The sequence below is a fragment of the Aedes albopictus genome, chromosome 1 (assembly GCF_035046485.1).
Source record: "Aedes albopictus strain Foshan chromosome 1, AalbF5, whole genome shotgun sequence".
Classification (NCBI taxonomy): domain Eukaryota; kingdom Metazoa; phylum Arthropoda; class Insecta; order Diptera; family Culicidae; genus Aedes; species Aedes albopictus.
The window spans coordinates 172541538-172568882 of record NC_085136.1 but is presented as its reverse complement, the minus strand read 5'-3'; the positions used below and the strand labels follow the sequence as shown (position 1 = coordinate 172568882).

Below are 27345 nucleotides of genomic sequence, written 5' to 3'. Positions count from 1 at the left end.
AAATTTTCTTTAAATTTTATTAAAGTTTTATTAAAATTTTATTAAAATTTTGTTAAAATTTCAACAAAATTTAATTAAAATTTTATTAAAATTTGATTAAAATTTATTTAAAATTAAATAAAAATTAAATGAAAAATAAATCAAATTAAAATGAAAATGACTCACCGACACGATGAGGCCAAACTTAAGGTGAATATATAACGAAGCCACCCCTCGAATTTTCAAGAGCACAAATCTGAAGAACCAATTGATGGATTGTGCTGAAAAGTTGATCGATTGGTCACCACCAGCGGGTGACCAATCGATCAACTTTTCAGCGTGGTGAGACATTTGGTTCTTCAGATTTGTGCTCATGAAAATTCGAGGAGTGGCTTCGTTATATATTCACCTTAACGGAATCGGACACTGTTTTGCAGATGACTGGTTCCGGCAACGGTACGACGAGAACGAACCGGACTTATTGGCCAGTAGCAGCGGCGAGGAGCTGATGGGTCGGACGACGGAACGACTGAAATGCTTCTTACCAGGTTGTTACGGTTTTAACTAATTGAAACGCGCAATTTTTATCATTTTCCCGACCGACGAACGCTGCCGCAATCAACAAAGTTATTTTTTTAACTGCCGTTCAGGCAACTGTCAACAATGCGCGAAAGAATCGAACACTGAGCATAATTTCGGGGTTATGATTTATGCTCTCCAGAAATTTTCGATGAGCAACATATCTAACAAATGCCTAACAGTGTCGAACGCCTAACTTCCTCCGTGCTGGGCTGGGACTAGACGGGGTGCAGCCACCGCCAGGGGCGCTAGTGTTGTTTACCGATTATGTGGCAAATTCGTTTTGGAGTGTAGGCTTCACGATGCTGGCAGTTTTGACGTTGGCACGGATCATCAACAAAAACAAACCATCACGACGGACGATCCAGGCAGAACCGCACACCAGGTACCAATTTTGTAATTTATTATCATTTAATCAATATAATCATTCTAATTATTTATTCTCCCTCATTTTCAGCTTGCGGTAGGATCGTCATGAATAATAAATATTGAAAATTGATACCTTTTTCTTGAAAAGGGTATGCAATCATGCGAATCGCTCCTGCCTCGACTGAAAATGCCGTCGCTGACATGGTCCGCCCTCAACAGTGGCCAGAAGCGAGTTCTGCTGCGTTATGGATAATGTTTCAAAAGCAGAGTAAGAACGCCACCAAAACTTCAATTTGAATCCAGTCGGGTCTCTATTGTCCCCTGAATTCCACCATCAGCCTCTACCTCAATGAGAAGGGACCCACTTCGCTGCGACTATTCTGACAACACCGGGAAAAGACACTCCTGAGAAAGATTATTCCCCTCGCTAGGTCCTATTTGGAGTATTGTGGTTCAACTCAGTGAACCAAAATAACCTGTGAATCAAAACGAACCTGCGAACGTGGAGCATCTCACGTTCGGAAATACCTGGACGAAGCAATCGAAAAGGGTGCCGAAATGGATGCAGTGATACGGTAGAGAAGGAATATGCCAACAGATTGTCGGAGTTGACCAACGTGGTTGCGATCGGGTTAGTCTCAGACGTTTTCGTCGGTGACGATTTGGACTACACCCGGAAAGATAAACCGATTCAGCGATCGATTGACCCGCAGGATATGGTGACGAAATTCGAGAATGCAGTTAAGTCAAAGCGATTGGTTTTAGTATAAAAAGAACTTGTATTGCTGTAAAGGTAGTACCGAAAATGCAGGAAACTCCCTCACATTTAATCTTTAATTCTGGAAATCCCCTAGAACTTCTTTCTTAGATAACTCCAGGAGTTCCTCCTGAGATTCCCCTAGAGGTTTCTTCTAGGATTTCTTAAGGTATCCATTCTGGGATATATTTGAGTGATCTATCTGAAATTTCTACAGGAATTTCTACCGGGATTCCTCAAGGATTTCCTTCCCCCAGTTTTCTTCAGGAGTTCATTCTAAGATTTCTTCGATCATTATGGATCAATTCGGCGGATAGTTTTTTTTTGCAACTGCCTTTTTTTCAATTATTAATTTTCTATCGTGATGTTACCAGTGGGACGAAAAAAAAATAATCCAAAGTCCGCGGACTTTTACATTCGACCGATAAGGTGGTGATGCGGCTGGTTTGGTGCCTTCAGATCACGCCGGGAAAGCGGTTTGATGAAGTAATTCTGCCGGAAATGCTGTGAGAAGATTCTAGGAAGTGGCCAGCAAGGGATGAAATGTTTTGCGGAGGATTCGGTCAATGGAATATGTTGATTAGAAGTGAATGAAGAGTGAAGTGGGAAGGGAATTTAAGTGAAGTGGTTATTGTTGTAGAAGTTGTGATGTCGAAAATTGCATTTGCGTTGAAAACATACGTGTATCTGCGTGAATGTGTGGAAATAATTTGTATGAAAATTCAAGTGTTTATGCATGAAAAGTCTGAAGGACAGTGCAAAGGATCGCAATAGTCTGAATGCGCGCGACGTGTTAGCATTTCCTGCAGTATTTTTTTCACTCCGGATATTTTTTTCCTTGTTTTTGTTTTTATGGGTTTAAATATTTACCGAAGATCGCGGGCTAGGAAAACACAAACCGTTAAAGTAAAAGCACTGAGAAATTACACCGAAACCTTTTGGAACCTGACATGCCTGCCGAAGATGCTGTTGGTAGCGGATGAATGCAGCATTTTCTCAGCTTCTTTTGAAGAAAAATAGTTTGGCTGATCAGAAGAAAATGAAATCCGTTTCTGTAGCTAATGAACGACGCACTCTAATTGATGAATTTGGTGAGTTCGTTCTAATTTAAATCATGTTGTTGTCACAATTATCAGATGCATTACCTTTGGGATATAGATAAATATTTTATTAGATGTACATGGGGAAGGGGTCACTCTGCTTTTTTCTCGTTTCAGAGAGCGAGTAATGGCGCTTAAGCCTAGGCTTTCGAGCCTGGACATGAGGGTCAAATTCCTATGTCCCATCCCAGGAGGAAGACCATCGACGGAGTGACATTAACTTTCTTAGCAAAGTCACTCCCAACGAATTTACTTCACGTTTATACTGTATACTATGCTGAGCGGTTGGTACGAGATGTCCCCGTTCTATAGCATTATCGTGGTATCAATATCCACAAAAAAACGCTGCACAGTAGGCCTGGCCGCTTCAATTCTTGTATTACATCCCCGATGTGCTGCAAGCATTGATAATGACAAGAAAAATGATAGAAGTAGTCGATTCTATCATTTTCCAGGATTCTTTCAATGAATGGCTGTGTATGTGTAGACTAGACTAGACTAGACTAGGAGTTCATTCTAAGATTTCTTCTACAGTTTCAAGGAAAGAATAATTGTTAGTTATTCTGGAACTCCGCAATGATTTATTCCTGAAATCAACTAAAAATTTTAATTGCAACGATGAAGCTCGGCGTTTGAGGAATGGATTTTAGATGTGCTTTGCATTTGGAAGAAAATTTTTATTCTAGAAACGTAGCATTATCAGAAGGCTCCAGTTTTTTATGATGCTTCTGGAATTTTTCCAGTAGTTCCTTTTGGAACTCATCTATTCGTTTCTTTAAAGATTTCTACAACAGTTCCTTTTAAGATTCTTCCAGAAACACTTTCTGGGTATCCTGCTGGAGTTCTCCCAGAATTCGTTCTGTGGTACTTTCTCAGAATTGATTCTAAAATTTTCTCAATCAGTTCCCCAAAAAATCATAAAAGTTTTCCAGAAATTTCACCAAAATAACCCTGATAATTTGTTTACAATCTACACAGAACTTCTTCCAGAAGTACCCCGAGAAGCCCTTCAGGAGTTCCACGAGAACTCCTCTAGGACTTTCTAGGAAATTCCTACATGAGCCCCCGGGAATACCTCCATGGCTTCCCCCGGAATACTTCCAAGAATCAAACGGGATATTTCTAGAAATACCCCAAGAATTCCTCCAGCATTTTTCAGGGAATTTTTCTATGGAAATTCCTCCACAAATGATCCAAAGTTCTCTCTAGGATTTCCACGAAATTTGTTTCAGAAGTTCACGAGAATTAATCCAAGATTTCCTCAAGAAGTCCTCTAGAAAATATGAGCATGAGCATAGATGAGAAGTCCTCTAGTAATTATGCCCGGAATTTCATCCAGCAGTTTCTGGAAATATTTGCATAAGTTTCTCACAAAAAAAAACTTCAGGAATTTCCCGGAATTCCTTCAAGATGTTAAAATGTACCTAACTTTATTACTCATGAAAACTACATTGTAAAGACGCGACACGTGTACGGTTGGACGGCTAAAAACTTAAGTCTGCTTTTGTGCATCAACCGATCGCATATTGAAATGCTATCGACGAGCAAGCAGAGCGGCGAGAGTTCAGAGATTGTTCAGTAGTTCTTAATAGGTTCTCGTTTACACCTGGAGTTGTTCTTACACTGCCATGTGTCTCGGCTACCCCGAACACCAGGTTGTAACATAGGAATTGCTCTAGGAGTTCCGCAAGAAATCCTTCAGGAGATGCCCGGGAACTCCTCCAGGAGTTCCTCAGGAATTCCTCTTGGAGTTCCCAAGAAATTCTTGAAGAAGTTCCCCGGGGATACCTCCGTTAGTTCTTCAGCAATTCCTCCCGGAGCTCCCTGGGAAATCCTCCAAAAGTTCTCCGAGAATTCCTTTAAGAAGGCACCGAAAATTCCTACGGGAATTCGATCAGGAGTTCCTCGGAAATTTCTCTAGGAATTCCTCGGGATTTCTCCAGGATTTCCTCGGAAATTCTGCCAGGAGTGCCTTTGGAATCTCTCCAGGAATTCCTCTGGAATTCCTCCAGGAGGTCCTGGAAAAATTCTTCAGGAGTTTTTTAAGAATTCTTCCTAGAGTTCCTCGGGAATTCCTCCAGGAGGATTTCGGGATTTTTTTTCCAAAAACTCATCGGGAATTTTTCCAACAACTCTTCGAGAATTTCTCCAGGAAATTCTCGAGAATTTCGCCAGGAACTCATCAAAAATTTATCTAGGATTTCCTCGGGAATTATGCCAGGAGTTCCTCGGGAATTCCTCCTCGTAAATTCCTGCAGGAGTTCTTTGTGAATTATTCCTAGAGTTTCTCGAGAATTCCTCCTGAAGGATCTCGGGAATTTCTCCTGGAACTCCTCGGGAATTTTTCCAACAACTCTTCGGGAATTTCTCCAAGAACTCCTCGGAATTTTCTTTAGGATTTCCTCGGGAATTCTGCCAGGAGTTCCTCTGGAATCCCTCCAGGAGTTCCTCTGGAAGTTCTCCAGTAGTTCCTTTCAAGGGCGTAGCCAGAGGGGGTCAGGGGGGGGGGACATCTCCAGAAACTCCTTCAGGTATTTATTCAGGAACTTCTCCAAGGATTCTTTCAGAAATTCCTCAAGGGACATGTCCAGGAGTTTCTCTTTCGTGAATTCTTCCATGGACATCTTACAGGGTTCAGTATTTTTAGGGTTTGTTCCAAGAAATGATTCAAGAATTCCTCCCACGATTCCTTCAGTTTTTTTACAGATACTTCTGCAAAGATACATCTATGAATTACTTCAGGAATTTTTCATAGCTTCCTCTGAAATTGCTCCAGAGAGTTTTTCAAAAATTCCTTTATGGGTTTCGCCAGACATTCCTCCGGGAATTTCTCCTGGGATATCTTTAGAAGTTCCTTCAGTGATTGTTCCAGTGCTTTTTTCGATGATTCCTCCAGGAATTTCCAGGAGTTCCTTAAATCATTGTACAAAACATTCTTTTGGGAATCCATCCAAAAATTCCAACAATAATTCGTTCAAAAATTATTGCAGACATGGATGCCTTCATTTTTTTCCTACAGAAATTCTTCCAGGAATTTGTTAAGAAAGCTTTCCTGACATTTCCTAAGGAATTCATCATGGGATTGCTTCCGTGATTATCCAGGTTTTCCTTCAAGTATTCCTCCAAGGATTCACTCGGAAATATCTTCTGTGTTTCTCACAGAAACAACTCCAGGAATTATTTTAAAAAAATCCTCCAAGGGTTCCCCAGGAACACTTTTTAGAATTCCTTCAGGTGTTTTTCTTGGAATTCTTTCAGGAACTACTCCAAAATATAATCCAATACTTTCTGCTGGAACTGTAGACCTGTTCACTTTTTTTGACCTACCCGTGTCACATCAAATTATCAATCCACATGCAAAAACAAGTCTTCAGTCCAAAATTGAGCCAAATTGATAAAGGTTTAGAGGTGTATCAAATCGATTTTGTGGTTTTTTGAGCATTTTCACGAAAATGTACTCCAATATCCAGAAAATTGCACCGAAAAGGTACAGAAAACACCGTTAAAATATAGTTGGAACAATACTCTACAACTTTGCCGAAGACACTACGGTGTTTAAATTGCTTATTTCAAAGTTATTCAACAATTTTCGTTAAAAAATCGCGAGGGTTCCTCCAGCAATTCGTGTTTGTATTTTTATGGAACTTTTCTAGGAATTGATTCAGTACTTCCTCCAGGAACTGCTTAGGGATTCTCTTAGTCAGGCCCGGATTAAGGATTGTGGGGTCCCGGGGCCCGAGCGGATGTGGAGGCCCCTCGGAGGGATGACCAAAAATGGTTTTCCTTATTTTCGAACAGTACTTGAGCAATGAAGCTAATGTTAGCAACCAAAAATAGTTTTGTGGGGGCCCCTAAAATGTGGGGGCCCGGGGCCCGGGCCCCCCCTTAGATCCGGCCCTGCTCTTAGTAATTCCTCTTGAAATTTCTTCCGGGTTTCCTTCTGGAGTTTCTTCAGAAACTCTTCTAAAGATTCCTCCCGAATTTGTTCAAGAACTCCATCTGCGATTTCCTAAGGAATTATTTCTGGTATTCCTATACGAATTCCTCAAGAGATTCATCCACGAGTTTCTTCAGGAATTCCTCTAGGAATTACTCCAGGAAATCCTTCAGGGATTCCTTCAGAAATTCTTCCAGGATTTTTTCTAGGAATACCTTCTGGAATTTTTCCAGAAATTCCGCCAAGAAATCTTCCAGTATTCTCTCCAGGAATTTCTACAGGCATTTCTCCAGGACTTGCACTAAAAACTCCTCCAGAAACTTTTTTAGTGATTTTTCCAGGAATTTCTTCAGAAATTCGTTCGAGGATTTCTCCAGAAATTCCTCCACAGTTTTCTCTAGACATCCCTCTGGGAATTTCTCAGGCGATTTTTTCAGAAATTTCTCCCAGAGCTCCTCTAGAGATTCCCCCAGAAATTCATCCATAAATTGTTGATGGAATTCCTACAGAGATTCCTCCTAGAATTCCTTCAAGGATTCCGCCAAAGGAGAACTTCCAGCAATTCCTCCAGGATTTTATTTAGGAATTTCTCCAAGAACTATTCTAGGAAATTCTCCAGAAATTATCCCAAGAATTTCTTAAGGAATATCTCCCGCAATTTCTCTAGGAATTGATTCAGGAATTGCTCCTGGTCATCCTTTAGAAGTTATGTCAACAATTTCTCCAGGATTTTTTCCAGAAATTCTTCTGGATATTTTTTTTAGAAATTTTTGCAGGAAATTCTCCAGGAATATCCTCAGGTATTTTTTAGGGATTCCTCCAGGAAATCCTCCGAAGATTCCTCCAGGAAATCCCACAGAAGTTCCTCTAAAGATTCTTCCTGAAAATGCTCTGGGGATTCCTTCATAAATTCTTGCAGGAAATTCCTGGAGGAATACCATCAGTATTTTTTTCAAGGATAATCCCCAAGGACTTCTTTACAAACTTCTTCTTTGATTCCTCCAAGGATTTCTTCAGGAATTCCTTCGAGGACTTATCCAAGAGTTCATCCAGAAATTCCGCTAGAAATTTCTCCAGGATTTTCTAAAGGGATTTTTTCAGAAATAGAAAAATAATATGTAATGTGTGTTGCTGCGATCCCCAGCAAATTGGCAACACTGCTAAAACGCAAAGCATAAACGTCAAACAACCGTTGTGTTATTCAGATTCCTGTTCCTGTTTCCGCTATTGCATTCGTCTTGTATGTGTGAGAGAGTGTTTGAGTGAGTGATCGGATGGCTTCAGCAGTCTTCAGTGAACCACCGCGGCGACTAGTTGTCTGAAACCAACTTCCGAAGAATAAATTAAAAAAGTGTATCGTGGTGTTTTATTAAACGGTCAATAGCAATCAGAAGTGGGATCGAAACCGATTCAGTTCGCGATTATCGGGAAAAATTGCTGTTGAACGAAGGATGGCCGAACGAATGAACAAATCCGAACTAATGGTTTGGCTCAGAGAACACAACGTCGAATTTCCTATTTCGGCGACGGTGCGCCATTTGCGAGCGCTGTACGAAAGCCAACCGCGTGGAAAAGAGGTTCCGGAATGTTCCAACGATGGAGACTCGACAACGGACGAGGAGGAAGAGCAGTTGGACGCCGAAATTCGTGTTTTGGAGAAGCGGAAGAGGATTGCCGACCTTCGTAGGGAATTGGCCGAAACCGAAGTACTGCCGAATAAGCAACCGGATTTTCAGGACGTTAAGCACACCGTACCCAAGTTCGCCAACAGTGATTTCTACAACGCAAATAAATGGATTACCGATTTCGAACGAGCTTGCGATGCAATTAACGGGGACGACTTGTTCAAGCTGAAGTGCATTCGCCGAATGATGGAGCCGGGGACCGAAGCTGAGTGGGTTTTGCGAATCGACAAGTCGACGACGTACAAGCAGTTCCGTGATCATTTTTTGGAAAACTTCGGCCACGTGTACTCGGTTGCCGAAGTGATTGACAAACTGAGGAAGACACCGTTCGTTCCGGGAAAAAGTTCAGTTATGGGCTACATATTGCAGATGCAGGAGATTGCTTCCAGAGCAAACATTGACGAAGCTCAGACAGTGCAGTTGATCATCGATGGATTCCGTGACCGTTCCGCCAATATCGCCGTGTTGTACCCAGCCAACAACATTGGGCAGCTCAAACAACTGGCCCGACGTTATTCACACCTCCGTGAAGTTAATTCCGTTCCGTCTCCGACCGCAAGTGCCAAGACGAAGATCACCAGGGCCACAGCGCTTCCGGTGAAACCGTCGGATTACGTTCTGCGATGCTACAATTGTTCCGGCACCGGGCATCTTTCCGTCGATTGTCTCAAACCACGACGTGAAATTGGATCGTGCTTCCGGTGTGGCTCCATGCAGCACAAACTCAAGGATTGTCCGAAGCCAGCACCTCGCAATCAGGACCGGGTAGCACTGGTTGAGGAATTCGTACGCCGTCAACCAAAGGAACCTACAGTTGAAGACGACCTGGCCGGAGCTCTTTCGGAAATTAATATGGTAAGTGTTGCATTCTTATCAGACGAAAATGTGCAGCCATTTATCAAGTTTCTTTCTGTTTTCGATACGGGCAGTCCGATTAATTTGATTCAAAGATCGTCGGTCCCTACAACCTTACTACCGACGCGAGAAGTATTTTCTGGAAACAGAAGTGTAGGTGGATTTCCGTTATGTTGTTACGGTATTGTTTATGTACCGTGACCGAGCACACATGTTGAAGATATACGTCGTTCCTGATCATTTTATTTCTTTCCCGTTATTGCTGGGACGTGAATTTTTGAAAACATTTGGAATAGTTTTGTTTGACACTTATGTCGCAGAGTCATCGAAAGTTATAAAACCGAAAATTGAAATCACAGATACAAATAAAATAAAAATTTCAGGCAAAGAATTGCATTGTGTGTTTCGATCACATCAAACCAAATGTTTTGATTGTACATCTACCTGTATCCAATGCCATCACGGTGAGTTGAGTGAATTTGATAACAGTGGCTCTGATCAGAGTAGCCTTCCTGATATTTTCGCAATCGAAAATGACGAGTCTTCCGAACGCTACGACATAAACCCTTGTTTGGACCTAAACACCCAGATAGCTATCCACGACATTATTAATGAAGACTATTTGAATCTTGCAAACATTCCTGCTAAACCGCACAGTTATGAAATGAAGCTTAAGTTAACTTCTGATACACCTATCAGCTTTGCTCCGCGTAGGCTTTCATATTCTGACAAAAAGGAAGTTGATCGTATTATAGATCAGCTGTTAACAGAGAACATAATTAAACCTAGCAGCTCACCGTATTCATTTCCTATTGTGCTGAGAACCAAGAAATCAGGAGAAAAACGTATGTGTGTCGATTATCGTTCTTTGAATAAGATCACGGTGCGTGACAGTTACCCCATTCCTTTGATCGACGATTGCTTGGAACGTCTTGAAGGCAAGCGGTATTTTACAGTGCTTGACTTGAGGAACGGGTTTCATCAGGTTAATGTGGCTCCTGAATCTATTCTCTACACGTCTTTCGTTACACCTAATGGGCAGTTTGAGTACGTTAAAATGCCGTTCGGATTGCGAAATGCGCCCGCTGTCTTCCAGCGCTTCATAAACATGGTTCTCGCTCCATTTCTTAAGGAAGGTACAGTCATAGTTTATATGGATGATGTTACTTTGGCGACAGACACCATAGAAGAACATTTGGTACTGTTGAGGCGAGTATTGCGATGTCTGGCTGAATATCGATTGGAAATCAAATTCAAGAAATGTTCGTTTTGTTACACACAAGTGGATCTGCTGGGGTTCTCGGTAAGCGATAAAGGCATTAAGCCAAACAACTCGCACATGGAGGCTATCAGAAGCATGCCTTTTCCCACAAACAGTAGGGAGGTGAGTAAATGCATTGGTTTGTTTTCTTACTTCCGTCGTTTTATTCCGTCATTCTCTACCATCTCTCAGCCATTGCGAGCGTTGACTAAGCCAAATGCTAAGTTCGAGTTCGATGAACGTTGTAAACATGCATTCACAGAGCTACGGGATAAGTTAGTATCTTCTCCAATATTGGCGTTGTACAATCCTGAAAGGGAGACCGAGTTGCACTGTGATGCGAGTTCTGAAGGTTTCGGAGGTATTCTGTTCCAGAAACAGGTTGATGGTAAATTTCACCCGATTGCGTATTTCTCACGTCCAACAACATCGGCAGAGTCAAAGTATCACAGCTTTGAGTTAGAAACTCTGGCTATTATATATTCACTGCGAAAGTTCCGTATATATCTGGAAGGAATCCCGTTCCGAATTATAACCGACTGTAATTCTTTAACTATGACTCTCAACCGGAAAAGTGTCAATCATAGAATTGCTCGGTGGGCTTTGGAGCTGGAGAACTATCATTACACCATTCAGCACCGCAGCAGTAAATTGATGAACCATGTTGATGCTTTGAGCCGATATTATCCTTCAGTTTCCATTCAGACGATCAGCAATTCGGAACAGTTGGTTTCTGCTGTGAGTCCAGACGATATTGTCACAAGGACACAAGTCGTGGGACTGCAAAGGCCCCGACAGGCGCAAACTGTGTAGGCGATGCGGCGCTGAAGGTCATAAGGCCCAAAGCTGCACGAGTCCGCCCATCTGCATGATCTGTACCGGGAAAACCTCGAAAAACAGACATGCGATGGGTGGTCCAGGGTGCCCGGCCTTTAAGAAAGCCGCAGTGAGCAACAAATCACAGTGCAGGTAACGCAGCTGAACCTGAACCACTGTGATGCGGCTCAGCAACTGCTTTGTCAGGCGGTTTCTGAGTGGGAGACGGATATCGCCATCATTTCGGATCCATACCGAGTACCCGCCGGCAACGGCAACTGGGCCTCGGATGGGACCAGGAAAATGGCGGCGATATGGACGACGGGTAAATACCCCGTGCAGGAGTTGGTGTCTACTACCTATGAGGGCTTCGTGGTCGCTAAAGTAAACGGGGTCTTCTTCTGTAGCTGTTATGCGCCTCCGCGGTGGCCGATCGAGCGGTTCACGCAAATGCTGGACCGCTTAACGACCGTGCTAACAGGGCGAAGGCCGGTGGTAATAGCGGGTGACTTTAATGCCTGGGCTGTGGAATGGGGAAGCCGTTTCACGAACCAGCGGGGTCAGATCCTGCTAGAAACACTGGCCATCTTAGATGTCGACTTGGCTAACGTCGGTACCAAGAGTACCTATAGTCGAAATGGAGCGGAGTCAATTATTGACGTGACCTTTTGTAGTCCTGGCCTAACAAGTAGTTCGAACTGGAGAGTAGATGATGGCTACACTCACAGCGACCACCTGGCGGTTCGCTACAGTATCGACTACAACAACAGCAGACAGCGGATAGAAGAAGAGGCGGCTAGGCCAAGGCCAAGCCCTCGTAGGTGGAAGACATCATACTTCGACGAAGAGGTATTTAGGGAAGCGCTCCGCCGTGAGCGAAACTTACTCGGTTTAGACGGCGACGAGCTGGTAGCGGTGCTCTCACGTGCGTGTGATGCGACCATGCCTAGGAGAGTCCACCCTAGAAATGGGAGGCCACCGGCTTACTGGTGGACCGACGCGATTGCGGACCTGCGCCGCGCCTGCCTACGGGCTAGGCGGCGGATGCAGCGAGCACGATCAGAGGAAGAGCGAAACGAACGGCGGGTGGTGTTCGCCGCTGCAAAAGCCGCGCTCAAGACCGAGATAAGAGCAAGCAAGAAGGCCTGCTTTGAGGGTCTCTGTCAGAGGGCCAATACGACCCCGTGGGGTGATGCCTACAGGATCGTTATGGCCAAGACGAGAGGTGTGATGGCTCCTACAGAGCAATCTCCAGAGATGTTGGAGGGGATCATTGGAGGACTTTTTCCGCGTCATGATCCTAGTCCTTGGCCTCCTTTCGTAGGACAGCCGGGGACTGGGGCTGGCGATGAGGAAAGGGTCACCGATGTGGAACTTGCGGGGATAGCTAAGTCCCTTAGTGTAGGTAAGGCCCCAGGTCCGGACGGAGTTCCGAACCTGGCCTTAAAAGTAGCTATTGCAGAAGCTCCCGAGATGTTCAGGTCTGCTATGCAGAAATGCCTGGACGAGGGAGTTTTCCCAGAAGCTTGGAAGAGGCAGAGCCTGGTACTATTGCCAAAGGCGGGGAAACCACCCGGAGACCCGTCGGCATATAGACCAATATGCTTGATTGACACGGCGGGGAAGGTGCTCGAAAAGATCATCCTCAATCGAATGTTGAAGTTCACTGAGGGCGTAAATGGTCTCTCGAGCAACCAGTATGGCTTCCGGAAGGGGAGGTCCACCGTAGACGCTATCTTGTCGGTTACAAAAACCGCCGAGAAAGCACTCGAGCCTAAGAGGAGGGGAATTCGCTTCTGCGGGGTAGTGACTCTGGATGTAAGGAATGCATTTAATAGCGCCAGTTGGGCTGCTATTGCCGATGCGCTCTTGCGTCTGGGGATACCGGAGTACTTGTACAAGAATCTCGGAAGCTACTTCCAGAATCGCGTACTAGTATACGACACGGAGGTGGGTCGGAAGTGCTTTCACATAACCTCAGGAGTCCCGCAAGGTTCCATCCTGGGTCCGGTGTTATGGAATGTCATGTACGACGAGGTGTTGAGGTTAGAGTACCCAGTGGGAGTGGTGATTGTCGGATTTGCCGACGATATTACGCTCGAAGTCTACGGTGAAACGATCGAGGAGGTGAAGTTGACTACCGACCACTCGATCAAGGTTGTGGAGGCGTGGATGCGGTCCAGAAAACTGGAGCTGGCTCACCACAAGACAGAGGTGACGGTTGTTAACAACATGCAGTCGGCGCAGCAGACGGAGATCAGTGTAGGAGAATGCACTATCCTGTCGAAGCGCTCTGTCAAGCACTTGGGCGTGATGATCGACGATAAGCTTACCTTCGGTAGCCACGTCGATTATGCCTGTAAAAGAGCCTCCACAGCTATTGCGGCACTGTCCCGGATGATGTCCAATAGCTCAGCGGTGTACGCCAGTAAGCGCAAGCTTCTGGCTAGTGTTGCTACGTCCATACTTAGGTATGGCGGCCCGGCGTGGGGTACCGCGCTAAGTACTGAATGCTACCGACGGAAGCTGGAAAGTACTTACAGGCTTATGTGTCTGAGGGTTGCAAGCGCGTACCGTACCGTGTCACACGACGCTCTCTGTGTCATTACTGGTATGGTGCCTATCAGCATTCTTATCAGTGAGGACATGGAGTGCTTCGAAATGCGCGGCACAAGAGGCATACGCAAAACTGTCAGGATGGCCTCTATGGTCAAATGGCAGCGCGCGTGGGACAGTTCCACCAAAGGAAGGTGGACCCATAGGTTGATACCGAGGGTAGATAGTTGGATTAATAGGCGCCATGGGGAAGTTTCATTCCACCTGACACAGGTCCTTACAGGGCATGGTTGCTTCCGACAGTATCTACACCGTTTCGGGCATGCGGATTCTCCCGAATGCCCAGTGTGCAATGGTTTAGAGGAAACGGCGGAACACGTTTTGTTCGTGTGCCCGCGTTTTCGCACAATGCGTGACCGCATGCTTGCCACATGCGGGGAGGACACAACTCCGGACAACTTGGTCCAGAGAATGTGTAGGGATGAGATTAGCTGGAATGCCGTTTCAACGGCTATCACCCATATCGTCTGGGAGCTACAAAGGAGGTGGCGCGTGGACTCGGAGAATGGCTAGTCCAGATGCAGTACAAGAGGTGGTCCAGGGGTTCGAAGTCGGCTTCGTAGGTCATACCGGTGCCCTGCGGTCGAGATCGACCCTTACAGCGATTAAGTGGCCGCGGAGAGGAAGTCCCGGTAGCGGGGCTGTCGTGGCGTCGGTCTACTGGGTTGGATCTGAGCCCGCGGTTGGAATGGGGTCCCCGGCAAGGGTCGGGGTAGGTGAGACCCTGCTGTCTGCAACCTACGGATGCAGCTGATAAGGCCTGAAGGGTAGTGATACCCTTGCCTTCAGCAGGTCAGATCGGGTTGCATGTGGGCATCAGTTCTTGATGTCCGCTCAGCAGTAGGGCGCGGGCGGGGTTGACCCTGCCCGCCTTCCGTGGACAAAGGGAGTGGCGAGGACCACTCGGGAAACTGGCTAAGCGCCAGCATGCTATCGTGATGGACTCTCCAGTGCGAGTCATCGATGTTCGTTGCTGCTAGGCTACGGCAGCTAACCTTGAGGGTGCGATATGCACTAGCCCCTCTCTGAAGCAATACCTTCTTGGTGGTTCCGGAGAGACGTAGGGTTTGGCGACCATAGGAATGTGTTTTAGTGGGTCGAGGAGAGAGTAGTCCTGGCTTCTACCGGCATTGTAGAAGACGGCCTCATCCCCACACTACCCTAACCTTCCTGTTAGGGTGTCTGATGAGCAGATTTATCCCCCTATGGTTTAGAAGGAAAAAAAAAAAAAAAGACGATATTGTCTTCCAGCTGCAAGTAACCCAAAACAGAGATGAGAATATTGTGAAGATTAGAGAGGATTTGAGTAAAGGTCCAGTCAAGCATTTTTGTTTAGAGGATGGTTTGGTTTATCGGCGATCTGCTGAAGATACGTTGTTATTGTACGTCCCCAAGGAAATGGAAGTGAATGTCATCAGGCAGGCTCATGAGAAAATGTGTCACCTTGGAGTAACAAAATGTGTCGATGATATCAAACTACACTACTGGTTTCCAAATATGCAGGCCAAAGTCGAGAAGTATGTCCAGAACTGCATCCGTTGTATCATGTTCTCAACTCCGTCGAATAGTTCTTCCCGGAATCTGCATAATATCCCTAAGAATCCAGTTCCTTTCGACACTATCCATGTGGATCATTTTGGACCCTTGCCATCGATAATTTCGAAAAGAAAGCACGTATTTGCCATTGTCGACGCTTTTACAAAATACGTGAAGCTCTTTGCGGTGAATTCGACCAGTACAAAAGAGGTATGTGCTTGTCTTGACAAATATTTTGAGTATTACAGTCGCCCTCGAAGGATCATCAGTGACCGTGGGACTTGTTTCACCTCCATGGAGTTCAGTTCTTATCTTCTAGATAACAATATTGATCACGTAAAAGTAGCTACTGCTTCCGCTCAAGCCAATGGACAGGTTGAACGTGTCAACAGGGTTTTGAAATCAATGTTAGCAAAAGTCTCCGAACCTGTGCAACATTCTGACTGGTCGAAAATGTTAAAAGACATAGAATACGCTCTCAACAACTCTATCCACTCAACTACTCGTAATTCGCCCAGTATGCTGTTATTCGGAGTAAATCAACGCAGTCGGAATGTAGATCCACTTACAGAGTTTTTAGAGGAGAAAGCCACTGTCGATTCACCCAGAATCGATTCACCTGTTGTCGTTGCGGGATGTTGCTGCAGAGAATATCAGAGGGTCGCAAGCAAGAAACCTCGCTGCGTTCGAGAAGAAGCATAGGCCTCCCACAGTGTATTCTGAAGGAGAATTTGTTGTAATCAGAAATGTCGACAATACGGTTGGTACTAACAAAAAGCTCATTCCTAAATTCAAAGGGCCGTATAGAATCCATAAAGTCCTACCCAATGACCGATATGTGATCAGAGATATTGAAAATGGTCAAATTTCTCAACTACCATATGATGGCATAATCGAGGCTGCCCGTTTAAAACGTTGGGCCGACTGGCGTGATTCAAATCAAACAGAATTGAAAGATACAGAGCTGCGATCATTAGATGAAGATGGAAAATGATAAGTAATGCAACACTTTTTTGGCATTGAATTGTACGACTTTACTAATCACAAACTGGTTGTGACACTATTGGATGTTTACTAACACTTAGGATAAGTTGAGATAGATAAGTGCCGCTTAATGATTCGTATTTGTATGATATGCGTAAGAGTGATCGGGACGATCAATAGTCAGGAATGGCCGAGTTGTAATGTGTGTTGCTGCGATCCCCAGCAAATTGGCAACACTGCTAAAACGCAAAGCATAAACGTCAAACAACCGTTGCGTTATTCAGATTCCTGTTCCTGTTTCCGCTATTGCATTCGTCTTGTATGTGTGAGAGTGTTTGAGTGAGTGATCGGATGGCTTCAGCAGTCTTCAGTGAACCACCGCGGCGACTAGTTGTCTGAAACCAACTTCCGAAGAATAAATTAAAAAAGTGTATCGTGGTGTTTTATTAAACGGTCTATAAATAGAATAGAAATAGAAAATTCCCAGAATTGGCTTCTTTAGCGAGAATCCCATATTCTGAATCTCCATGTCAAACTGAGCCGAAATCCAAATTTTCATGAATTTTGGTGCTCGGGAACCTATTTAAAAATCAGTTTGAAGTTTGTATGGGAGTGATTTGTCGAATCACCCTTCGTCGCATTTTGTACTGGGCAGAGCTGTCAAACAATTGCCCAGCTGTCAAAAGGTGGTTTTAAAAAATCTCTTTGAAATTCATTTTAGGTACCAAAGTAATGTTCTAAAAATCTGAAAAAAATCATAGCGGCTCAGAAAAAGGTGCTCTTTCGTATAAAATCAAAAAAATAATACATTTTTCTTAATTTAAAAACCCAATTCTTCTAGAAATTCATCCAGTAATTCTTCCAAGAATTCTTCTGGAGATTCCTCCAGAAATTCCCAAAGGAATACCTCTAGGAATTTCTCCAGGCATTCCTCCAGGATTTTATCCAGGAATTTCTCCAGGAACTTCTCTAGGAATTACCCCAGGAATGTCTACATGAATTCCCCCAGGAATTTCTCTAGGAATTGCTCTTGGACATCATGCAGAAATTGTGTCAGCAATTCCTCTAGCTATTTCTCCAGGAATATCTCCCGAGATTCGATCAGGAATTGCTTAAGGGATTCCTCCAGAGATTTCTCCATGGAATCTCTTCAGGAAATTCTTTGAAGATTCCACCAGGAAATCCTGCAGAAGTTTCTCCAAGGATTCTTCCAGGAAACCCCCTAGGGATTTCTCCAGAAATTCTTCAAGAATATTCTCCAGGAATACCTTCAGGAATTTTTCAGGGATTCCTCCAGGAATTAATCAAGGAACTCCATCATACATTATGTCAGCAATTCATCAAGGAGTTACTCCAGGAAATCCTTCAGGGATCCCTTCAGAAATTCTTCCAGGATTTTTTCTAGGAATACCTTCTGCAAATTTTCCAGAAATTCCACCATGAAATCTTCGAGTTTTCTCTCCAGGAATCGCAACAGATATTTATCTAGGAATTCCGCTAAAAACTCGTCCAGGAACTTTTTCAGGAATTTTTACAGGGATTTCTCCAGGAATTTCTCCAGAGATTTCTCTTGAAATCCCTCCGGGAATTTCTCAGGGGATTTTTTCAGAAATTTCTCCCAGAGCTCCTCTATAGATTCCCCCAGAAATTCATCCAGAAGTTGTTGAAGGAATTCCTCCAGAGATTCCTTCAAGGATTCCGCCTGCAATTCCCAAAGGAGAACTTCCAACAATTTCTTCAGGAATTCCTCCAGGAATTTCCCCAAGAACTATTCCAGGAAATTCTTCAGGAATTACCCCAAGAATTTCTTAAGGAATATCTCCAGCAATTTCTCTAGGAATTGATCCAGGAATTACTCCTGGACATCCTTCAGAAATTCTACAGACATTCTTCTGGTGATTTTTTTCAGAAATTCTTACAGGAAATTCTCCAGGAATACCCTCAGGTATTTTTCAGGGATTCCTCCAGGAAATCCTCCAGAAGGATTCTTCCTGGAAATTCTCTAGGGATTCCTTCATAAATTCTTCCAGGAAATTCCTGGAGGAATACCATCAGTAATTTTTCAGGGATTCCCCCAGGGACTTCTTAACAAACTTCTTCTAGGATTCCCCCAGAGATTCCTTCAGGCATTCCTTCAAAGATTTATCCAAGAATTCATGATTGATTGATTTGTCTTTATTATAGAGACTTTCAGCCCTTGGCTGGTTCGTCTCTTTTCAAGAATTCATCTAGAAATTCCGGTAGAAATTCCTCCAGGATTTTATCAAGGGATTTTTTTCAGAAATAGAAAAATAATAGAATAGAAATAGAAATCTCTCAGAATTTCAATAGAAATTCATTCAGTAATTCTTCCAAGAGTTTCTCTTACAGATTCCTCCAGAAATTCCCAAAGGAATACTAGTTATTCCTCCAGGTAGTCCTCCAGGATTTTATCCAGGAATTTCTCCAGGAATAACCCCAGTTATTTCATCAGGAACTCACCAGGAAATTCTCCAGGAATTGCTCCTGGACATCTTTCAGAAATTATGTCAGCAATTCATCTAGGTATTTCTCCAGGAATTTCTCCCGAGATTCCATCAGGAATTGCTTAAGGGATTCCTCCAGAGATTTCTCCATGAAAAATATCTTCAGGAAATTCTTTGAAGATTCCTCCAGGAAATCCTCCAGAAGTTTTTCCAAAGATTCTTCCAGGAAATCCTCTAGAGATTTCTTCAGAAATTCTTCAAGAATATTCTCCAGGAATTCCTTTAGGTTTTTTTTTCAGGGATTCCTCCAGGGATTTCTTCACAAATTTATTCAAGGATGACCCCACGGATTCCTTCAGGAATTCCTTCGAGAATTTCTCCAGGAACTGCACTAGCAATTCCGCTAGAAATTCCTCCAGAAATCTCAAGGGGTTCTTTCAGAAATAGAAAAATAACAGAAATCTCTCAGAATTCTTCTGGAGATTCCTTTAGATATTCATCCAGTAATTCTTTCAACAATTCCTCTAGAGATTCCTCCAGAAATTTCCACTGGAATACCACTAGAAGCTCCTCCATTTATTTCTCCGGGATGTTATCTTGGAATTTCCCCAGAAAATTTCTTCAGGAATACACCTCCAGGAAATACGCCAGGATTTTTTTCCGGGATACTCCTGGCATCCTTCAGGAATTATGCCAGCAATTCGTCCAGGAATTTCTCCTGGAAATCCTCTTAGGATTTCTTCAGAGACTCTTCCAGGAAATTCTCCAGGAATACTTTGAGGAAATTTTCAGGGATTCCTCCAGACATTCCTCCAGAGATTCTTCCAGGAATTATTCAGGGATTTCTTCACGAATTTTTCGAAGGATATTCCCAGAGATTCCACCAGGGAATCCTCCAGAAACTCCTCAAAGGGTTCTTAGAGGAAATTCTCCTGGAATTTCTCTAGGGATTTTTTCAGAAATTTTTCAGCAATTCCTCCCAGAATTCCTCTTGAGATTTCTTCAGGAATTTCTCCCGGAATTCTCCTAGGGATTCCAAGAATTCACTCAAAAAATGCCCAAGGAAATTCTCCAGGAATTCCTGCTGGGTCTAATCCAAGAATTCCTCCATGAATTACGCCAGGAATTTGCTCAAAAGTTTCTACAGGCATTCCTCCAAGGATTCCTGCACAAATTTCTCTAAGATTTCCTCTAGGATTTTTTAAAGAGATTTCTTCTGAAATTTTACTAGGGGTTCCGTCCAAAATTCCTCCAGGAATTTCTCCAGAGTTTCCTCCAAGGAATCCTCCAGAAATTTATCTCGGATTTCTTCTAGGATTTCCTCATGAGATTTCTTTAGAAATTTCACTAGGTATTCTTCCCATAATACATCCAGGAATTCGTACGGGTTTGTTTTCTGAAATTCTTACAGAAATTCCTTCTGGAACTCAAAAATTTCTGAAGGAATTTCTCCAACAAATAGTATTGGAAGATAAATAGACGCATACAGGAATCAGGAAATTCTAGGTTTATCCTTAAAAAAATTCGTTATTTCCAAAAGAGTTCAGCAATTATTTCTGATGCATGTTTTGTAGACATTGATAAAAAAAATCAGAGCAAAATAATGCACGAGTAAATAAAAATCCTTAATCTTCCAGAAATTGACCACCGCTACCAGCACCACGTTGATTTGTGTAGATCAGGCGAGCTTTTTTTAACGTATAGTACAAAATACAACAGGGTTAAGGGTTAAATAAAGCTTTTAGAATATAATGATATTATATTCTATTTCATCGTGTTGCGTTTAGTTATAAAAGCTAGTAGGTACATATTTACGAAGGGTGCTTGACCCACCCCCCTCCCCTCCTGACCGAAAAGCTGGCTACGCCCTTGGTTCCTTTGGAGTTCCTCTGGAAGTCCTCCAGTAGTTCCTCTAGAATTCCTCCAGGAGTTCCACGAGAATTCGTGTAGGAGTTCCTCGGGAATTTGTCCAGGATTTCCTCGGGAATTCCTCCAAAATTCTTCCAGGAGTTTTTCGGGTATTCTTCCTGGAGTTCCTCGGGAATTTCTCCTGAAATTCCTCGGGATTTTTTTCAAGAGTTTCTCGATAATTCCCCCAGGAGTTAGTCGGGAATTCCTCCAGAAGTTCCCTAGACGGAAGCTTAAAAAAAACAAACGGCATCCGAAGGCATCCATAAAATTGTACATATTTAGAATCTGGTAAAAATAAAGATAAGCATTTCAACAACCAAAAAACTCCGATATCACATTGTTTTAATAAGATAGTATAATCAGGAAAAATAAACGCCAACACACCCCACCCCACCCCCTCCCCTTTTAGGCAGTTACATTGCTAATTTTGAGAATTCACACATCTTGCACGCCCCTTAGTTCCATAATAACTGATTGATGGATGACCTCTTGGCGAACCGCATCTGTTGTTTCTAGTTCGGAATTTATTAACTACTTCACAATATTCATGTTGAAGTGTGGCTACTAACATACATTCATACATACATTTGTCACAATATTCATGTTGAAGTTAAACTCACTTTTAACAATAATTACCAGCTGACTAACGAGCATTTTAGCTCTGAAGTCTTTTAACTTAAGTACTACTAGCCTTTGAGTCTATCTTGTTGTTCCAATTTTTCAGTTTGCTCGAAATAAATAACTAGGTTAGATATTTGAAACTCACTTTTAATAGTCAAGAGCTTGTTCGCCATGTGCCATCCAGTAGACGTATCGCTCAGCGGAGAGAAAAGCGCAGATATAGGCAAACGGACTAGAGCATGCGTTGCAATAACAGAATAGCAGAAGAAGTTACAACGGTTCATGAATGCTAGTTGCTAGGAATATTTAAGTTAATTAGGTTCACCATGTCCTCTCAAATAAGGTACACCGGGGCAAGTTGAAACGGTTGGGATACAACGCTAAGTTTTGAAAAAGACCTCAATAAAATTTGGAAAGTTATTGTTTTCCGAAAGATTGTTTGATAAAAAAAATTATGTGTTATAGTTTTCAAACCGTTTATCATGATTGAATAATATCACGTTAACCATCTGTTTCATCTTACCCCGCTGTACGTTAGCAAAGGAAGCTATACATAGGTTCATTAAAGTTAGTGAATAATACTCTGCATATAGAGTTGATTAGGAACCATCAAATAGCATGGAAATGCTTATACGCATATTTAGTTTTGATTATCATAACTCCTCTCCGACACGAATGCCTACTATGGTAAAGTGTCGTAAATAAATAATAATAATAATAAAAATAACTCCTCTTATTCTCTTTGCAACAAGGTTGCTCCCTGTTGTTTTTTTTTTGAAATTTGTAAATTCGTTCATTAACCTAAATTAAATTAAGAGATACATAAATGTTAATCTATAATGAAGAATTGCTAAATGATACTGGTTCGTTTTAAAATTTTGTTTAAGTTCTAGGGGAAATTGTGTATTTTCGGCAGATTTGTTCTCTTCGTCATGGGGAGTATTTTGAAAGCTGTTGAACTCGGAGTTGGCCTCAAATCCTACTCTATACCAAGCTGAATTATACGACCAAGTTTTAGGAAATTTGGCCGGCAAAACCCCCACATGACGAAGACAATAAACCTGCCGATAATACCCTTAGTCACCCTATTTGAAAACATAGAAACAACCAGGGTTGTACAGTTTCAGGATGGTCAATGTCGAATGACACTCGCTCTAACCATCACTTCATACGACAAACGCAGTCCATCAAAACATAATCGATTCACGCAAAAGCCATTCAAGCGAACCCTCGTTCAATGCAGAGTCAACCACATCCAACATCAGCGATCGTCTCTTGTTTTCGAACCACACGATGAAACGCCGAAGCGAGTTTTTGTTCTACGCTTTGCATTCTATTCATAGCATTCATAGGGCGTGCTATGTTTGTGTTTTCTGCGCCATGCAATATTACTTAACAAATTGACCATCATCCTGGCATTTTCAGGCGAGAGTCACCCAGCAGTGAGTGACATAGCTCTGCGTCGGAACGACGGTTAAGAAGCGTTCGGCTACTCAAGAGATTTGCAGAGAAAGAGCGTGGCGGCGGCAGCCACCGTATCAATGCGTTCGTCTCGAATGTGTTCGATACCAACATAGAGACGGTCGGCTGTAGCGTTGATGGAGGAAGAAGGGCAATGTTGATGTTGCGGCTTTTTTGTGTTATGATGGTGATAATGCACAAGACTGGAAACAACAACAAAGCAAGATGTGCGTGAACACTTAAATTTCAAAAGTTCCACTGTCGGCGTCGGTGGTGTAGTGGTAAGCGTGGTTGCCTCTCACCCCAGTCGGTCGGGGTTCAATTCCCGTCGACGCCGATGGGATTTTCTGAGACATAAAATCCGTGATCACGCCTTCCCTCGGATAGGAAGTAAAGCCGTAGGTCCCGGCCCATGTGTTGATGGGTTCGATATGTAGGGTCCTCAGGTGTGGTGGCTGTCTCCCTGGGGCGTCGGAATTTAAGGCTTAGCTCCTAGACCCAGCCGACGTAAAATACAACTGGCGCCGAACGGTGCTAGTTGGCCAGAAAAAAGAAGAAGAAGAAGAAGAAAAGTTCCACTACGATGCATCGCATTGATGAATGCATAACATTATGTATGTATGATGTATGTTATTTATAATAATCTAAAGAAAGCTACTCCTTCTCATCCTCCGATTTGAATCCACGTTAGCTCGACCAAATCGTCCAACGTGATGGGTGGCGGCTGAGCTGTCTTGAACAGCGGTCGAGACTGGTCTTGGATGGTCCGCCTCTGGAACGGCTCGTCGTAGATGCGCAAGGACACTAACGGAGGTTGTTCCGGATAGAAATCCTGTGAAGAGTGATTCTCGTGATATTTTCGACCGTTCCGAAATCTGTCTTGGTTGCCATGGCCTACCTACCAGTCACAACGGTTGGTCAAATCTCGTGGGGCCAACGACCAACTCGTCCCAATTGAGGGTTAGCGTGCAGTTACCCAGATTGGTGTCAAAGCGACCCAGACTGAGCAAAACTGCAGTTACTCTAAACTGAGTAAAGGCACCTTTACTCAAATCTGGGTTACCGATGTTGGTGGCAAAATCTGGGTAAACGATACCCAGCTCCTCCGGGGCCTTGATTTTGTTAATTTATTTTCAATTTAGATTTTAAATAAAAAGCTCTTAATTTCCATGTGCTGTTCACTTACCTGATGCTGGAAAACAGTTCCCCGGAATAATTCCACTGTTTTCCCGTCATTTATCGGCATATTTTTCGCGAAAACATTCATACACTGAAAAAAGAGACATGGTAACGGTGACCAAATCGAGGGTGAAATTAAAACATATTTACTACTTGATTTTCGTAGACCATAACTTATATTTGAAACTACCATGTGAAGAGTTCAATTTACCATGTCGTTCTTTATTTACATTTCATGGTAATGTCGAAAATGCTTCCATAGTTCATTTTACTATGTGTGTGACAAGTGGCATAGTACGTTTGACCATCGCAATACGGTTTAAATTACTATGCACATGGTTAAATAAATAGTCTGTAGTGTCAATTCTTCATATTTACGTTTAAAAAAAACTCAGAAAGATAAACAGAATGATTTTATTATTTTTTGATTAAAAAATTGATTGATGCACCAAGCGGTAAGAAGAAGAGTTTTGACATCCAAGCGGTGTGCCGTTTACATCCATCGACCAATCAGCGACGAGGATCTAATCGACGGCACACCGCTTGGATGTCAAAACTTCTTCTTCTTTTCGCTTTGGGCATCAATCAATACTTATTGCAAACATATTATGTTTCCAGTTCAAAACCGAATTAGCGACATTTTTTCTTTTACTTCCGCAGCTTTTGACTTGCGTTAAACACTATGTCGGAAGTGGGGCGCTGTATAGAGCACCACGTGTACAATACAGCGCCCCACTTCCGACATTGTGTTCAACGCAAGGCAAAAGCAGCGGAAGTAAAAGAAAAAATGTCGCTAATTCGGTTTTGAACTAGAAACATAATAACATAAACGTGAATGAATATTTTTCGGCAGGTGTTGAGACGGAGTTTTCTTAATCATCTTCAGCTTGGTTTTTCCGAGGGTTTTTCAGTGACTCAATCTGCGAAGTATCCGCTCCAGGAATAGTTTACCGACTCGGTAATGTTTCTGGAAGAAGCCTGTTGGGATTGGGCGATGCTGTCCGGGAACTTGTGATAGAGCGGATGCGATGTTGACCTGAATGTTGATAGTCCTCTGTGAAGCAATGATGATTGATGCAATCCTGGATAGGGCCGGGTCGGGGAATGTAAGCACGTCCAGAATTTAAGGGTAGGGCCAGTTCAACTTGGAGGACCTGCTGCTTCTGGGAGGTCGGATTTCTCAAACGGTTGTTGGCGTGCTAAGTTGGGGTCAAGGAGACCTGAAAGTATGGATCAGGCGGCTCAGAATAAGGCTGTGGAGTATCTCCAACAAATAATTACCTCTTACTGTTGCCAACGTTCGATCGCGAGACACGATTCCATATTTTCCCCGTACATGCGGCCTTCGCTATTTTTCGGGACTTCACGATCTGCACCAGTGACTAAGTTTTCGGGATTCGTTGACGGCCGAGAATTCGATCCGCAGTCACTTCCGCACACTATTAACTACAACTGCAATTATCCGCTGTTCCGGAGGATTCAGCTAAAAATGAATCTTGATTCCGGAAAACGGTTTCCGAAATGAAATGTATTAAGATGGCGAACACGAACTAAACAATTTAAATAACATCCATATATTTACAACAACTATGATGTTTTGTAAGCTCAAAAATGTTGAATGTTTGGGCTAACATTTTTCGAGTCAATATTACTATATGTGCTTGCCGAATTGTAAACATTGTATAGTACTGCTGAATATGTATATTGTGAAACTCACCATGTTACAGTTATTACGCAACATGGTAATTTTTATTGATTTGTGGTGGATGTAAAAAAATATTTGGTTGTGTTTACGATATTTCGGCATGGTAAAATTAAGCACAATACCGTGGTTCGCATTACTATACTTTTTTTCTCAGTGTAGTTTTCAGCGTTCTCCTGACCGCTGCCATATTCTCAAGCTGAAAAGTGACAAAGTGCCGATTACCCAGATCTTTACCCAAATTCAACGAATCTGGGTTTTCGGGTTACCCGGATTATGACAACTGCTAACAACATGAAAATCCGGGTCGAATCGACCCAGTCGATGGGTAGTTTCAGGTTAGCGTGTAGCCTGCACTCGTACACACTTATCTATAATTGTCCGGTACACGGGAAAATCGCCAGTGTTCCCTCCCGGTTATTCTCCCTGCTTTGAACTAGTCAAATTGTAATCTTAATTTGAACCATTTCAAAATTCATTAAAACGACGTACTTTTCAGGCAAATATTTTCCCGAAAAAGATGTTAAACAGCTTTCCGTAATATAACCTGATAACATGGACTTTAAAAGCATTGAAAAAAGCGTTTTTGTCATGGAAAACAGGCAATTGAAAAATCACTGTGATTTCACCCATTTCTCCACAGAGAAAGCACATTTTCGGTGCACTCGTACAGCTCATGCATTGTATCATACGCAATATGTGAACACGTCAAATGAAAGCTTATTTATCGTAGAATACACCAACCGAATAATATTCCGCATTATTTCTCATAAAATTATCAAATTTAAGTGATTCTTACTTGGAGTGTTATCTTAAGTTGAACCATTTGTAATCTAAATTTGAACTAGTAAACGGGGGTGAGCTTCTAGTGTTGGCCTGTAGATTGCGCTAGTGGTTGCTTTGTTTACTCTTGGGGGATGGAAAAATCCAAATTTTGTTTCCAAATTCCTAAAGAATTTCGAACATTCTGAGTTGAGATTCCACTGCCTAATGAAAAATAGGTATGAGAATAATTATTAGCAGATTCATGTGTTTTTTCATTGTTTAGCATGGAATTGGCTGTTTTGTGAGTTGCTCGAGCTGCTGCCGCCAGTAGTTCAAATTAAGATTAAAATTGGTTCAAATTATGATTACGATGGTTCAAATTAAGATTAAAATCATTGTTGATGAAAAATCGAATATTTCTATGAAATTCGGTGCAAATACAAACTTTTCACCATTTAACAGAAAGCTTATACCCGCGACTTTCATGTACATACGATTTTGCTGTTGTAAATTATTTCCATGTGGGATAAAAAATTACTTAAAATTTGCACTGCTTCAGAAACCCGCAATTTGTTTCAAATTTTGATTACCTACCCTACTCTATAATCTGAGTAAAGGCACCTTTACTCAAATCTGGGTTACCGATGTTTTAAATACTGAGAAGCGGCTGCGGAACAGAGCAAACCCGGACGACTTTAACCAAAGGAACAGAATCGGGCGAAAGGGTAATTTCGGTTTCTCGCACTGACTAAATGGACTGTCCTTGC

General features: G+C 42.8%; 1 protein-coding gene across 2 annotated transcripts; it reads left to right on the top strand.

Annotated features, from left to right (window-relative positions):
* The first annotated feature begins 838 nt into the window (after positions 1–838).
* Positions 839–23469, top strand: LOC134285296 (uncharacterized). 2 transcript variants are annotated; one of them, XR_009996275.1, is made up of 3 exons: positions 839–943; positions 1016–7839; positions 16940–23469. XR_009996275.1 is itself a non-coding variant. In XM_062845846.1 (2 exons), the coding sequence occupies exon 2, from the start codon at positions 8173–8175 to the stop codon at positions 9460–9462; it is 1290 nt and encodes a 429-aa protein (XP_062701830.1). In that variant the 5' UTR covers positions 839–943; positions 1016–8172; the 3' UTR covers positions 9463–11288. The 2 variants fall into 2 exon arrangements, 1 of the variants encoding a protein (XP_062701830.1); XM_062845846.1 differs by lacking the exon at positions 16940–23469 and having other exon boundaries at positions 1016–11288.
* The last annotated feature ends 3876 nt before the right edge of the window (positions 23470–27345 follow it).

What these genes read in the sequence shown, in the direction of transcription:
- LOC134285296 (XM_062845846.1), top strand. Translation starts at nt 8,173, where the DNA reads ATGGCCGAACGAATGAACAAATCCGAACTAATGGTTTGGCTCAGAGAA.